At 30.9% G+C, this 16,684-nt stretch overlaps 2 protein-coding genes and 1 long non-coding RNA gene across 5 annotated transcripts; 2 read left to right on the top strand and 1 right to left on the bottom strand.

Moving 5' to 3' along the window:
- Positions 1 to 865: 865 nt before the first annotated feature.
- On the top strand, positions 866 to 3,924 carry LOC100778961 (UPF0326 protein At4g17486-like). Of its 3 annotated transcripts, none has more exons than XM_006600098.4 (5): positions 866 to 1,021; positions 1,131 to 1,314; positions 2,202 to 2,489; positions 3,218 to 3,298; positions 3,433 to 3,924. In XM_006600098.4, exons 2-5 carry the CDS (start codon positions 1,146 to 1,148, stop codon positions 3,570 to 3,572), a joined length of 678 nt encoding a protein of 225 aa, XP_006600161.1. In that variant the 5' UTR covers positions 866 to 1,021; positions 1,131 to 1,145; the 3' UTR covers positions 3,573 to 3,924.
- Positions 3,925 to 6,580: 2,656 nt separating this feature from the next.
- Positions 6,581 to 8,431, bottom strand: GSRLCK (receptor-like cytoplasmic serine/threonine protein kinase GsRLCK). The gene has a single exon (XM_003549732.5). It carries the CDS (start codon positions 8,108 to 8,110, stop codon positions 6,764 to 6,766), a length of 1,347 nt encoding a protein of 448 aa, XP_003549780.1. The 5' UTR covers positions 8,111 to 8,431; the 3' UTR covers positions 6,581 to 6,763.
- Positions 8,432 to 10,586: 2,155 nt separating this feature from the next.
- Positions 10,587 to 11,237, top strand: LOC121173828 (uncharacterized). Its single transcript, XR_005889324.1, has 2 exons — positions 10,587 to 10,663; positions 10,796 to 11,237. It is a non-coding gene; the product is annotated as an uncharacterized lncRNA (long non-coding RNA).
- Positions 11,238 to 16,684: the final 5,447 nt, after the last annotated feature.

Consider the following 16,684-nt stretch of genomic DNA (forward strand, 5'->3'; position numbering starts at 1 on the left):
AGAAAAAAATCTTATTAAAAGGGGTTAGTTAGGTTTTTTAATAAAGATTAATTATTAATAAAATTGATGAATTATCAATAACATGATTAAAAAATCAAAATCGTTTAAATCATACTTACCCATCACAATCAAATCCAAAGAGTACTCATCTTACTTCTAGTTTATTTTAACAGAAAAAAAATTGGTTAATTTTAACGGGAAAAAAAATAGCTTTAATTGGAGTTAGGTTTGAGTGTTATTTTTTTATGAATAAAAAACTTGTAGAATAGGGTTGGGATGGGAGATGCCAATTTCTGTTCCTGAACTTATCCTGCAACATATATATTTTTATTTATTGAATGAACATTAAGGGATTTATTTTTTGAACATTAGGAGCGAATTTGAATTATATTTTAAATTATTTCAATCTAATTTAGTATTCTATATTATAGATATACATGTTAATATTAATAATAAAAAAATTTAATATTTTCATAACACAATGTTATATTTAATTATTTAAAATATATTATAAATATATCATTTATTTTAGTTTTACATGTTTTGACTTTTATAATTTAATATATAAAATCTTGATATTAATATATTCTATCCATAATTTATATTGACTATATATTTTTGTTATATATAGTTAAATCTTGACCGATATAATTTAAATAAGAATAATTTTAACTTCTCTTGTAATATTCTCCTATTTATTCTCTTACTTCTTATATTTTCAGAACATTTAATACTACATTTTCTTTCCAAAATAGTAGTAAGAAATAATAACATGATTCTTTCAAATAATTTTACAAGAGTAAAAGTAAATTCTGTTGAGACCAACTAGTCTTGTGAACAGAAACAAGAGGCTAGTTTAGGGAATGGAATAAAAAGGAGCAAGTGGAGCGGTGGAACTGGAAACAAACGTTGTGGCAAGACGCAACAATAGCGTTAGCAGAAGAGAGCCAAATCCGTCTTTTGACTCATAAGTAACCAACCGCTTCTTTCAATCAACTGAAAGTCTTTATGTTTTCTTAAGGTTACTGTCTGTCTCTGTTTTATATGTGGCATGGGCATGAGATGGATCTGTATTCCATCATGTCCATGGAAGAATAGTTAACTACTTTCCTTTTTTGGTGATTTCTAAGGTTCTAATTTATAATATGGGAGTGGAGGAGAACACCCCTAACTCCATTTCCACCTCACAATGCCACGAAGAACAAAGCAACAACAAAATCAACACGCATGTGCTCTTGAATGTCTACGATCTCACCCCTGTCAATAATTACGTCTACTGGTTTGGATTTGGCATCTTTCACTCTGGCATTGAAGGTCTCTCTCTCTCTCTTTCTCCTTGCTTTAACTTTTTCAACTAGTTTTTATGTGTGCGCTAGATCTGATATTTCTAGAGTTTGTTTTTTCCTTCTTAATTCACGATTTGACTTTTGCTGTAATATTGAATATGTTTTCTTTGAGGGAAAGTATGCAACTTTTCTTTATGAATGAGGAGAGACAAGTATAACCATGGGTTACTGATTAGTAATGTCTGATTCCAAAACTTAGAACCTGCTAAAGAGGACACACAACACCTTACTAGCAAGTAGCTTATCAGATATTGAATTGGAGAGCAAACTTCATAAAGGAAAAATTGTCATGTCAATTCAATGATTGTAAACTAAATCCAAACTTCTTATTTTTAGGAAAAATGTTTGTTGAACAACCTTGAGTTGTCTATAACTGGAGAGAGAAAGGAAGAGAGGAGAGATAAGTGATTGATTTGATTGATGATGTAGTGTGATGGAAAGAGAGAGATAGAGAGAACAAAGCGTTGTTGGTTTAGTGTTTTAAATTTTTTGTTGTCAAAATATAATCACTTAATTTTTAGACTCTTATGTTTTTATGATTTTAAATAGAGAAAACGAGTTAACTGGCTGTCAAATTCTTTTCCGGATAAAGTGATGTAAAGTTGTTAAACTTGTATACACTCTTGATTCAAGCCGCGAGTTTCAGAGCAAATGTAATTTTTGCCCCACATTCACCCCATAGTAATGGTGTTTTACTAGGGCTCAAATGATTTGAAGAAATTAACTCCTTTATGAAATGTTCTCACTTTAGTAACTTATGTTTTTATGAATTTATATATGATTTGGACATTTATGTAGTTTGATCTTATGTAGTACTAATGTCCTTTTTTCTTTGTTTCTTTTATTCTGAAATAGTACATGGTAAGGAGTATGGTTTTGGAGCCCATGACTTCCCAGCTAGTGGAGTTTTTGAAGTGGAGCCAAGGAAATGCCCTGGATTCATATATAGATGTTCCATCTCTTTGGGTCAAACCAATATGAATCCTTCTGAATTTCGTACATTTATTGAAAACATGGCTTCTGAGTATCATGGAGATACCTATCACCTTATAACTAAGAACTGCAATCATTTTACAGACGATCTCTCTTATAGATTGACTGGGAAACAAATCCCAGGTTGGGTGAATCGGCTTGCTAAGCTAGGTAAAAACCGTACAAGGAAATTCTCTTATAAGCTCATCTTTTACACCTTGATGTATCTGTTTAGTTCCATATTTTTCTTCTGTATTCATAATATTAATTATTAACTAGAATACTGGATGGTAGTTGCTTTCTGCTCTGTTTTCATCTCTTTAGTGAGACTCTTCTAACATCAAGTTCTGTCTACCCAACCCGTCAGTTATGAAGTTTAGGGCCATTATAGGACTCAAACTTTTCTGAAAACATATTTAAAATAGACAAGGAGAGAAAAGACTGACTCTTGAAATATTAAGTTATAGGCTCTATTATATTATGTATCACAAAAATAGAACTTTCATAGTATGTAATTCAATCACATAATATTTGAATTGAGTTCAAGTATTGTAAGAAAAAAAAAAAAAGCTGACAATGATATCACGTTTTGTCAATGTTTAAACTTTAAAGTTCACTCCATCATTTTTTTTCAAGTTATGCTTGGCAAAGAAAAATACTTTCTCTGAAAATATCAAACATCAGTTTTTATTGTGTGGATAACATCATTTGGAATGTCATCACGAAAGATTAACATCATTTTGGGTGACGGATCTTATCCAATGCATTGATTGCTCGCTTCCAATTCTGTTCTATACATTTTGTCATATCCTCCCTATTCGTGTGAAATATGCAGGCGTAATTGTCATAAAAATACAATGAGCATAATCCTAAGTTCAGCCTTTTGGTCAAAATTGCAGGTGCTTTGTGCAGCTGTCTACTTCCTGAAAGTCTTCAAGTAACAAGTGTTAAACAGCTACCTGAATACCATGAATGCTCGGGTGTGTATATTCCAAATCCTCTTGTTCTTTGTTTATTCCAAATCAACATGTATTCTGAATGATGCATACTGATTTTCCATCTTGCTAATTTATGCAACCTTTTTGTGTCGTCTTTTTTGGGGACTGTTTTGCAGAAGATGAATTTGTTGAATCTCTTTCACCTGCCACACCCCGTGAGTCAACAGAAATAGATGAGGAGCAAGAAAAGCACCTTCTTTTGCCATCAGATAGAACTGAGGATGTTCATTTCGTTAAAGAGACGCAAGTGAAATAAGCGGTGTCTTTGAGGTGAGAAATAACACAGGCTGTCTTCGCTTTGAATATTTATCCATTTGATTTGCAGTGATTCTTTTTTCTCAAAGTTTTCTCATTCTTCCATGGCTTTCTACATTCTCTTGGGTTTGGGTTCATTCATGGAAACTGAAGAATCCATTGTTTTGTTGTGTATAAAAGGTTCTCAAATGAGGCTAATTTGTTTGTGTAATATTATTTTTATTTTTTTTGAGGGATGGAAAGTGGGGCGAGGTTTGAGGCTCACAAGTATTTGTCATGTAAAATTGTAAATGACATCAGACATCCACGTTTGAAACTGTTTTAAGTTATGAAATATTAGCCAGTTTGTTTGAGGACATGATGTAAAAAACATCTTCCCGTTAGACAATGAGTGTTCAATGTTGTTTGATGAAGTTGATATCCTGCACAACAGTAAAAGAATGAAATGACCTCTGTAAGCATGCTTGGATCAAAAAACTTTTATTCTTTCTAGAAATTTCTGTTATAAGGATAGTGAATAGCAAAGTCCTTCCATGCCATCTTTGGTGGAAAGAGGTGAAAGATGGTTGCAGCATACGAATTGGCGAATGTTCAATATGATACTTAGTATAGCTTATGGATATAATTAAATGAGATATTTTATATTTAGGAACTATATTTGTACTACAATTAGTTGAATATCATTATTTTCACACAAAACTGCTGTAACATTTCTTGCTCCTTTTCGAAACACGTTACTCTTTTTTTCCTGATTGAACATTACATTTTGTGTATTGATGGCTTGTTTTTCAGTAATTACTAATTAGTAGTCTGATCCTATTCCACGTATCATACCGAGAGCTGAAATGAAACTAGGTAGAGATGGTTGCCAAATCTGCGATACTGTTTATAATCAGGTGGAGTATATATTAAATATGATTAAATATGGCACCAGCATTGATTCCTTATCAAGATGGGATCTTTCTTTTGCACTGTTTCCGGTGACAGCTTAAGAAATACTGCCTAGTCCTTACACCACTTATTTTCTGTGGAAACACTTATAGGAAACCAAGTAAAAAAAATAAAATAAATTGAGTTTTTTCACACAAGCTAATTAGCTAAAGTCAATTCACATACTTCAATTTTATAGAAATTCTTTTAATTTAACTTATATCCGAAAGTTAAGGTATATAAATTAATTTTAGTTTATGAAAAAGCTTAATCTATTTTATCTTCTTCTTTTATTATCTTGTAAATATTTATGAAAAGTTTATCTAAACCCTGGGTCAACAAAACCTATTCCTCGGACCTGAATTTCTTTTCCGACGTTGTGACAAATTATTAACCCTTGGAAAGAAAAATGACAGCATAGTTAGTGGTGTGAAATGATCTTATTTGTTCTCTTGTTGAAAACGTCGTCTCCTATTGTCCTATATACCTAAGCCGAAACTTCAGTAGACTTTTGGTGAATAATGCTTGGAGTTGGAGGGCTTTTAGGATCCACGACTCAGTACACACTACACAGTTGGCTGCTTGAAAATACAATCGTTTGGGATCTCTTAGAATTGGGAAGAAAAATTAAATAATGATTTTTTCTATACTTCTTTTACTTGGAAATTACCTACAATTTTTATACCACCGTTTTAAAAAGATACCTTTGGTCCTGGTGAGTCTAAAAACCATACTCTATCTTTTTTGTGTTCAAGATTGCATCATTTTTTTTTTAAAAAAAAAAAAGGCTTCATTGATAGATATCAAAATCAATTTATTTTACCACAAAAAAAAATTATGATTTTTCGCTCATATTATTTTAAAGGAGTTTTATTGATATTATCGAGCTAGTAAATCAATTACGTCGAATTGCTCTAACTCAATTTATAATCTCGAATTTCCAACATTAAACACTCATTGTCCCGAATAGATAATACATCTATACAAAAAAAAAAAAATTATTGATATTTTGTTTCTTAATATGTTCATTATCGTTAGGTGGAGTTTCATTTTAATTCTGATTAATATCTAAAGCCTTAAGCTCGCCCTTTTATTATTAAAGTCAACATAAGATTTCACTTAATAATAATAAAAAATTTAAAAATAAAGAAGCAAAGAATATTAACATTTGTCTTTATCAAGAACAAGTCAGATATTATAAGATTTATTTTGTACTATTGATGTAGAATATTTTTGCAGTATTATCCCATCATATGTCATCAACTATCAAATAAGTTTGCCTTCGAAAAAAAAAACTAACAAATACGTTTGACTACTTAAAAATTTAGATATTTAACTATAGCAATATCGTGACTAAAAGCGCAGAACAACTGACCAAAAAAATATTGGAAACGCGGTAGTTACAGAATTAAAACAAGAATAGTAGTGAAATGATATGCAAATTTCATATACGAGTATAATTTACAAATCTTCAAATATAATATAATACGTAAATTAATTGTGAGGAAATTGTCTTCTTTTTTTTGTTCAAAATTACAAACATCTTAAGGTAAACTTGTTCAACCAGAGATATTCATATCATAGGACTACTTTTCTCGGCTAGAATTTTCTTTCATTCACTAAATTCTCAAACCAAAGGCCGTGTTTAAGGAGGGTGAATCAATTAATTGCAACAAGCTAACAGAAGTTATCTTCTGAAATTCCAAGTGAACGGGTAGTCAGTTTGTCACTATTTCTTTTAAAAGTTTGACAATGTCTGCCATATCCACCCCCCATTTTCTTAATTGATTTGACTGTAATATTTCTCTATTGTATTACCTTTGCAAGAAAAGACTGATTGGTGTGAAAAATTTAAGACAACGTCAGCAATAATTTGGTCAAATAGAACCTCCAAACTCCAAATCAGTTACAAAAAACAATGTCAGGTCTAACTTATGAACATGGCATCTCACATAGCAGGCAATGTTTGCAGAAGGACCCAGAGAACAGTTTTTTTTTTTAATCAACAAATGTTAACATTTGTTAGAATATTAATTTTTGTTAACAGAAGGGATAAATCTGACCAAAAAACAATAATAATAAAAAGAAAGTAGAGTATAAACTATATATAAAATATCCTCGATGGAAGTTTTAGAACTATGTCCCAATTTATACAATTGAAGAAACTAATTAATCAGAAGCAAAAATAGCAAGGGAAAAAATACCCTCGAGCAGATTCAACTGCATTAGGACCTCTAATCCAAAAATTAAGTAGCTAGCTAGCTATCTACCAGATAAAATAGTGTTTGTGGTTCCCAAAGAGTAAGTAGATGTACAATCCACATGGCTGGACACAGATGTCAACAACCTTGCCAAATTTCTATGATCTGCAGGATCTTCATCAACAGCAAGCAAATCAACAAGAATCATTCTTGAACCAGGTGGTTCATCCACCCTCACACGCCCTTCAAGCATGTCAACCACTTGTGCCATGCTAGGCCTCAACCTTGGCTTCTCTTGTATGCACCACAATGCAATATACACCAACCTAGTAACCTCACTCTCCTCAACAACACTCCCACGCTCCACCAACCTACGATCCACAATCTCCATGAATTTCCCTTCCCTCACTTTCTCATTCACAATCTTGGGAAAAAACTCCCACTTTTTCTTGGTCCTGTCCCTCGGATCCTCTACCCTCGACACATTCCTTCTCCCTCCAATGATCTCCAACAGAACCATCCCATAGCTGTAAACATCAGTTTTTTCTGACACCCCTCTTTCCAAAAGCCACTCAGGAGCCAAGTACCCTCTTGTCCCTCTCATTGTTGTCATAACCTGACTCACATCCTTTCCAACAAGCGTTGAGAGACCAAAATCAGCAACAAGAGCCTTGTAATTCTCATCCAAGAGTATATTCTCTGGCTTCACATCAAGATGCAAAACCCTCCTCCTACAATCATGGTGAAGATAAGACAACCCTCTTGCAACATCAATAGCTACCTTTTGCCTCAAGTTCCACGGTAAACACCCTCCTTTACGTGTATGATTTTCCCTTAAGGGAAAAATCCAACAATCCAAGGACCCGTTTGGGATGTACTCATAAACAAGGTACCTAGGTGCTGTTGGAGCGTTACAATAACCAAACATACGTACGAGGTTGACATGATGCACACTTGCAATGGCTGCAACTTCTGATCTGAATTCTTTCTCCCCTCGCTCCTCGCCGTCGATTCGTTTCACCGCAACCGAAGTTCCATCGTTGAGAATGCCTTTGAAGACCGAAGCAGAGGACCCTTTTCCTAAAAGTGCTTGAAAACCATCCGTTGCTTCTTCAAGCTCCTTGAAACGATACTTTGTGGGAACACCAGCAACTTTTCTTAGGAAACTGTACTCTATTCGAAGCTCTCTCCCTTCTGTCTTCAACTGTGACTCCAACAACCTCCTTCTGTGGTTGTAACGGTGCCTTATGAGTGCACAAGAAAAGACAGCGAGGATCACAGCAATAGAAGCGCCACATATGAGGAAGAAGGCACGCGAGAGCTTCAAGGAAACACGAGCGACGATGATGAGGATGATCAGTGCAATCACTGATATTACAGAGATTGTGTTGGCTTTTCTGTCCTCCATCAGTAACTACTTCATTGTTTTGGTTGGGTGTTTTTTTTTTTTGGTGAAGGAGTAAGCGAAAGCCAAAAGGGTCTCTCTTTATGGTTGCAGCTTGGTATTCTGACAAGAGAAGGGCTGAGGAATGAGGATGTTAGTTTAGTTTTTTTTGGTAGTGGATGTTAGTTTAGTTTTGACTGCAGGAAAAAAATGTGTAATTCGTGTTTAAATATTTAATTAGTGTTAGTCATGGGGACCATTTTTCAGGTTGAAAACAGCTAAAAAGCTTAGATGTTGGGTGATTATATTCAAGATAATAAATATCTCATTACTATAAAAATATACCTGATATCTTTTATTTTTTCTTTTTATCACATCGTAAATTTTATTATATTTATATATTTTTTTTTCCTTTTTTTCTCTTTTCCTTGATATCAAATATTGGTCTAACATTTTTCATTTAATTAACACGAACATAAGTCTCAGTTTGAGGGCAAAGACGGGAGAAGAGTAGTGTATGCTCATGGTATTTTTCAGAATTCTTCTGTTCTGTGAAAGGCGGGCTTTGATTTGGTCAATAATTGAGTTCTCCAAATCCAATGACCAACATATGTAGTGACAAGAATGAGTATAAGTTGAACTTTTCATTTGGTCAACAATTAGGTTCCCTGGTAGTGCCGGAGGGTACTTGAGGCGCGTGGGAATTAAATGACAAAGCTTTTTGGTCTTGTTGTTTATCTCTCTTCCACAAAATTTAGGAACAATGCTTCAACGGTTTTTCAGGGCTTAGATTATACTTGAATGCTGGAAAGAGGAAGCCTTCTCTCTCATGTGCGGTGGCCCTTAAGGCATGTGGGAATTCAATGAAAAAACTCTTTTTTTCTCACTCCCTCTCATTTGGGGTGGCAAATTGATCTGTTCAGAACGGGACAACAAGACAGGTTGTGAGGCATATTGATAGATTCTACTCGTTACCTTTAACTGCCCGAAAAAATAATATTGATAGATTCACTAAAAGTTAAAAAAAGCAATTCAATTGTAACAAAAAGAAAATGCTTATTTTTGCGGTGATGTTGTTTGAAATGAATGAATGCACTCTTATCTTTGTGTGCGAGTGTGCATTTAGTTACAATTTTGTGACACTTTGAAACATGCTAAAAAGCAATTCCATTGTCACCAGAGTGATATCTTGTTTTTTTTTTAATTATGAAGTAATTTTTGTTGAAAGAAATAATTAATTTTTAGCGAATGTCATGAATATATATATATATATATATTCTCTTTCTAATACAATTTATTCTATAATTAAAAATCAATCAAATTCAAATCTTAAACTATTCATTAAAAAACACAAATTACTGTCAATATGTGATTTCATAATTGGTAACGGAGTCATATCATATGTAACAAGAAAATAAATTACTATAAATGATTGAATAAGGATAGAAATAATACCAGTTGCCGACTCTTCTCAATACTTCCCCTTTATATCCCTCCCCCCTCTATTTTATGCAATAATGTTTATAGGCTTAAAGTGACGTGAGATTTTTTAAAAATAGTTCTGATTTTAGAAGCAACTAAGACAAGTAAGACCACTTTGTCGCATTAATTAGAGAAAGTGGGTGAACTTTGCAAGGGGTTGGTGCTTGCTGATGGGTTGTAGGACGATGCAACTGGAGAAAAAATACGAAACCAAGGCATTTATTTTACGGAATATTTTTATATTTTCAGAAATATAGCATTCAAATATCATTTTTAGGTATTTTTTAAAAAATGTTTGATTACATTTTAATATTCTTAGGAATGATTTTTAAAATTTAAAATAATTTAAATTAACAAAAAAAAGGAAATCTCATGTGCATTAGTCTATTAGAAAATAAATTTTCACTTTTTCATGAGAATGTCACTATTTCACTCTCTCCTCGGGAATAAAAATGTTGAAAAATAAGAAAAAAAATTATAACATTCACAGAATTCAATAGTATATAAGAATCTCATAAGATTTGTGAAATAAACTTGTAACAAATATGAAAATGGTTCAAATTGTTCTACTTTTCATATCAAAGTTATTGTTTATTTAGGTATTTGGCGGACGGTCATGATTTTGTGGTAGTTATATTCACAATTTTGGGAATCTCCATTAAACAAACGTCTCATCTGATCTTAATTTATGTTATTTTTCAATGTTTTTTGTTATTGCTATTTTATCAAAATGGAGTGCCCCTATCTTGGTTTATAGAAGCAAACAAAAAAATCCAAATTATTGGGCCCACGTTGGCCCAATCTGGTTTAAAGCTAAGAAAAAAAAAGGCAATACGGTCTCAGCTTGATTCATGAGCCCAGTTGGCACTCCAATATTGGCATAATCTTTTGATTTAAGATTGGATGACTTGTGAAGTGCATGCACATGCCTTTAATTGCTTCAACCGTACGTAGATTATTGACTTATAAAATCCATCTTACTTCTCATACTCATATAATTGGATTTCATTTCATTTGTAAATTGTAACCACAGCTAAGCAGCATCTAAATTGCAACCTCGATTAAAACAAAACCTTTTCAGCTCTGAAAGCAAAGGTTGGTACTACTCAAACGTCTTGATCTTGGAGACTTTTAGCAATCCCTATATATAAAGAAAACAACACTTGAATTTGGTTTGTAGTATATAATTGTTTGCAATTCCTTCCTCTGAAAAAATAAAATGCATAGGTCTTCAAGTATCTCAAGAGCGTCCAGTGAGTTCCTGGTTGACGTTACAGTCACATCTTTAGCTTTCCCACCTCTTAAGATGGCAGATTCATCACATGACCTGCCAATTCATCATCACTCTGCAGTGTCCGATGTTACGAAGAAGGAAATGACACTCCTTGTCCATGGTAAGCCACCTGCACAAAAAGCCATTCATCTCATACCTCTTGTCCTCATCTTTTGTGGTTTTATTCTTTGGATTTTCTCTCATCAGTGACGACATGTACTGAAAGGGTGGGGGAAAAAGAGAATTGTGAACAAGTTCAATTCTAGCTCTTATTTCTTAATTAATTCTTATGTTTTCCATTGACAAAAAGTTGTTTATGGATAAGATCGATCACGCTCATGTATGCCACGTATATTTTATACTCAAGGAAGGAAATTTTCATTTGTTTTTCATCAAGATTATATGATCGTTTTTATATATATATATATATATATATATATATATATATATATATATATATATATATATATATATATATATATATATATATGTATGGTGTGACATATGGTTCATAGATAATTTAGGTATATAGTTTGAAGTTCAATCTCCAAGCTTCTATGCATACAAAACCTTTTGTTGGAAGAGATTAAATAAATCCTAGTATCTATACGAGAATTCACTAAAACAAATTGTCTTATTTAAAAACTTCCCATCCATATGAGAGATAATAAAATGTAAAATATGCGCTTCAATTCATGTGAGAAAATTCGTTAGTTTACTTATGGCTCTGTCTCAAAATTTTGTCTTTCATTTAGATTAGCACTCTTAAAAAGTAAAATCATTCGATATGTATAACTAGCAATCCCAAATGCACCCTGTTTAGCAACCCAACCCAAATATAGTTCCATTAAAACTCTCATAACACCTTTTCACTCTCTTAAAACTTATTGTGTTAATTAAATTTTAGATAGAATTAGAGGTGTTAAAATTGATTGGAGGAAGAGAAAAAATAGATCCGGTCTTGTAGATTCTTTTTATTTTGTTATCTTATCGATTTAAATCCAATTCAATCAAATCTTACATAAAGTAGTTTATATTTGACCTTTTTTAGTTTTTTGTTTTCTTTAGGGAAAAAAATATGATAAATAAATTTTATAGTTCATTTCATTTTTTTTTCATCAAAAGTTTTTGTACAAAGTAATTGTTTGGAAAACCTTTTTTTTTTTAAAAAAAAAAGGGGGATTTGTTAGTAATCGAATGTAAAATGCATTCCAAAATTTATAAATGATGCTTTGCTCGGGACAAAAAAATTGCTCCGAGGTTTGTTAGTTCTGCTCAAATATATAAATGAAATGAGAAAATATAAACATCAGTCTCAGGATTAATTTTAAATAACATATAATTAAATGACAATGTAAAGTTAAATATGGGAGAAAATCAAATCCATGATATTCATATTTGTTGTCCTCACGGTATAATAGTGAGATTTTCTTGTCCCCCTTGCAATGGAAACTGGATAGAAAAAACAATGAGGCTTTGCAAATTTTAGGTCTAGGGATTGAGAAGTAGAGAATGCATGCGGTTCCCTTTGAAACGGACAAGCCAGAGAACAAACAATTTGTGACGGTCTCTTTTGTCTGAATTAGGCACCAATTACAGCTATAATCCACTCGTTTACAAGTGTCTCTTTCTTTTTCGTATTAACACCCTATCCGGTTTGTTTAATTTGACTTATTTTTTTATATATAAATAATTTTATTGGAAAATATTGAAGTCTCACCTCGTTGTCTAAAAATAAAGTCAAACTAGAATATATAAACCAGTAACAACTCTCACCCCTTCTTAAACTAGCTTTTGAGGTTGAGTTTGGAACAAGAGCGTGAGAGAGTGTATTTCAAGTCCCATATTCAAGATTAATAAAAATGGATCACTCACTAATTTGTTATTCAAGCACCAAAAAAAGCTCAAGAAATGATAGGGAGTGAGGGGGTGTATTTCAAGTCTTATGTTCAAGATTAATAAAAATGGGTCATCCACCAATTTGTCATTCACGCACCAAAAATAGCCCAAAAAATAATAGGAAGTAAGGGGGTGTATTTCAAATCTCATGTTCAAGATTAATAAAAATGAGTCATCCATCAATTTATCATTCACCCACCAAAAAATGTCCAAAAAGTGATAAAACATGAGGAGGTGTATTTCAAGTTTCATGATAAGATCGATAAAAATAATAAACTTAAATATGTTTTTACAATTCATGTAATACATTTATTTTATATGCTTTTAGTCTTGATAAAAAAAATTATGATTTTGGTCCGTGTTAAATTTTATTTTATGATTTTAGTTTCGTTTATTATTCATTAATGACGAATCTTCTCATTAATATTTTAATAAAAACTAATAATTAACATTGATCAATAAAATAAAATGACTTTTCAATCTTATCCGAAATTAAAAGAAAATAACTACAGCATAAAATTATTTATAAGTACGATATGATGCTTGTACTCCTGTTCAACCAATTCACGATCATTTACACAGATGGTGTTCTTGACAATAATATCTTAGCAGTATTTATAATTATTTTTAAGACGAGAAGGTTACCATATATTGAAATATTTCAATATATGCTTTTGTTATGCGAGTTTCAATCAGTTTTATAGTGACTCGATGAAGTGGTGATGATGCAAATCATGCAATCAAAATGACTGTTTTTGGTTCTTATAGAGGCAATTATATTAATACGAAATGTATAGTCGTGTTTATTGATTAGTCATTGGTTTGTTATGGTGTGTTTAAAAATTAAGTCACGTGATTAAAATTAAATTCAATTGTTTTAGTTTTGAAACATTAATGGGGCTGGGGTAGACTAGGGGTATCGGTATCTCTTACTAAAGGTCAACGATGATTGGGAGTTGAGAGAGAAGAGAGAGCCAAGTTAAGGAAGAAATGCCAGACTGAATGAAGACTGGGGTTGGGAGAATGACAATAATAGTGGATGAACAAGTTTCTACTTTCTATGTTTGTGTGAATTTGATGTAGCAAATTGAAATGAACCAACGGTGCAAGATTGTTGAAGCAAATTGAAGTGAATCAATCAATGGTTTGAAATTGTTGAGAATTTTTCATAAATTTATATTTCACTATTTAAATTTAATTATGTTTTTTCATATTTTTTTTTAACTTATTGTCATAAAAAATAGTTCTAATAAATTTACAATATTTTATAATATATATTTTTTTGATAAAAAATCATGGAAAGAATATATTTTTAGCATATTTATTATTTCAAAATTAAATTATAAATGAATAGTTATTTTTAAGTAAAATTAAATCTAAAAAAAATATAAAGAGTGAGATTACATTTGAGACGCAATTTAAGTTTTCAATGAGTTTATTATTGTTCAAACTCTTAAATCTAATGTAAAAATATAGGAACTCCGACAAGGGAATTAAAAATTCAAGTATGAGTACTTCGTTAGAGATGTTTTAACTGCATTTCACACACTACCACAATAATTAACCAAATAATTTTCTTTCTCACTTGATCTTTTTTTTTACATCTTTCAATCTATTATTTTTCTTCTCTAAATCTAAATTGAATTTCAATTTTTTTAAAAAAAAATTATTAATAATTAAAAACAACCTAATATCACAATTCAAATTATTCATTTGATTGAGAATAGTTATTATATTAGTTCAAAAATATTTATTTATAGTAGATTTTAATTACATAAAAATGAATAGTTATTTTATACTATTTATAAACTAAATCACTAATTTTATATAAAATATACATTTATAAATTAAAAACTCATAATCGCTTCAAACAAAACCTATGCAAGTCTTTGTCGCGTTATATAATAACCAATTGGTCCCGTGTATTGTTTGACAATGACCGTAGTCTTTCCATTATATAAGTAACTGAAATTATCAATAACAAAATGTGAAATGCTAATTTTAACTTATTGGTTTTGGCACTTAAAATTATAATTTTTAGAGCCTAAATTAATAATTAAATATAATGCAAACGATTTAGATTCTAATTGTATAAATTTGTATTTAAAATTGAAATTACAATTTTAATATATATACGTACTAGATAAGATAATTAGAATTAGGATATGCTCTAGTTTCAATTCCATGTGCCAAAAGTGCCTTATTCTATTTCTTCTTTTTTAGGTCTTTTTTTTTTTTTTTAAACTGCACATATCTTTAACGTACACTTTACTTTTAATAGAAAAGAAGACAGCAACATATATGCTACACATTTAAACATCTATTTTCATATGGTAACCCAAAATTGAATATTGCCTTAGAAATAAATGCATACCAAACATTGTTTGTCCCAATTCCAAGGAACGCGTGCTTCGATCTAGCTAGACCCGTAATATGTTTGGTTTAATCAGCATTAAAATTTATTATATGTACAACTTTTGTTCTTTCCTTATAAATGTGGCCATGAAAAGAAATGGGTTCTTATGTTGGATTCGGGACGAAGAAATGCGTTGGAGATGGAAATGGATTGAAACAGAAACAGTGGTATAAGCAACTTCACGGGTTTGGTTGTCTTGTTTTACAAGTTGGGTTGTTGATTGTGATATAGGCCAACCGCAACATAATAAGCATGGTGATGGTGAGCATAGTAACTGAATTATTTGTGTAAGCAAAGGTGTTAGGTAGGTTTAATACATTATAGTAGTATTTTTTTTAAGTTTTTACGTGGTTGAGTAATATGATATAGTGATATTAGAGAGATAAAAACACACTTTAATTAGATATAATTAGTGGATTATACAACTAATTATATATAATAAATTCTTATTTGATAAAAAAATATATCTTTCTTTTCTAATAGCATATTACTCGATAGCACAAGAAAATCCAAATTATACACACCACACATACGTACTTTTAAAATTGAGAAATAAATTGTGTAAAATAATTATTAAAATGACACGTTGTGTATGAACGTATAGTACATGTACATAGTAAAAGAGTTATTTTTTATTTGAAAATAAAAAAAGTATTAAACCTTAACTATTTATCCTTCTTATGAAATAAATAATGTTAAAAAGAAAATATTCAATTTGTGTGTATTTATTGTCATGATGAAAATCAGTTACCACTTCTAGATGAGATTATTTCATATCAATATATATATATACTCAAAATTATTATCCAAAGTTTACATGATTTTATATATTAGTATTAATCATTAAAAGATTCTATTAAAGATATTAAAGATGATGATTCATGTTTCTTAGGAAAATTAATCATTAATAAATATTTGACAGCAATATTTTGATGATAATGAAAAAATAAAAATAGTTTTATTGACTGGGCATTGTTGTGTGTCTATTGTTTAAAAGGATGGGGAGAAAATATTAGGTGGGATAAGAGGATTGGGAGCTGAAATGTATGGACAGAAAAAGCAGAGAAGGAATAGCGACAAAATGTGCGGCAGGGAAGTGTGGATGGTGGTGGGGGCTAGACACAAGGAGAAATCCCTGGTTTGAATGAAACAGTACCTCAATATATATGCAACAATTAAGAACCTTTTCTTCATCTAACAAATTTAAATTTGTCGGGTATGTTTACCCAAATTTCTCTTTCAGAATTGTATTGCTTATATAACGAAAGGCTCATAAAAATGCATAGTCATCTCAAAAAAATTAGTTTGATAAGAATAGAAATTAGGTGCAATACTTTAAATGCTTGTGATATTATTTTCTACTTAAAACTGAAATATTATAAAACAATATTAAAGGTTAATATATATATATATATATATATTACTTAATTAAAATTTTAATCTACTTTCTATATTATGAATCTCAATCTTATACTATTAAATGAAAGTGTTTTTATAAATTACTCATTAACGAATAACCAGAGTGTTT

Source organism: Glycine max, chromosome 17 (genome assembly GCF_000004515.6).
Source record: "Glycine max cultivar Williams 82 chromosome 17, Glycine_max_v4.0, whole genome shotgun sequence".
NCBI classification, from domain to species: Eukaryota; Viridiplantae; Streptophyta; class Magnoliopsida; order Fabales; family Fabaceae; genus Glycine; species Glycine max.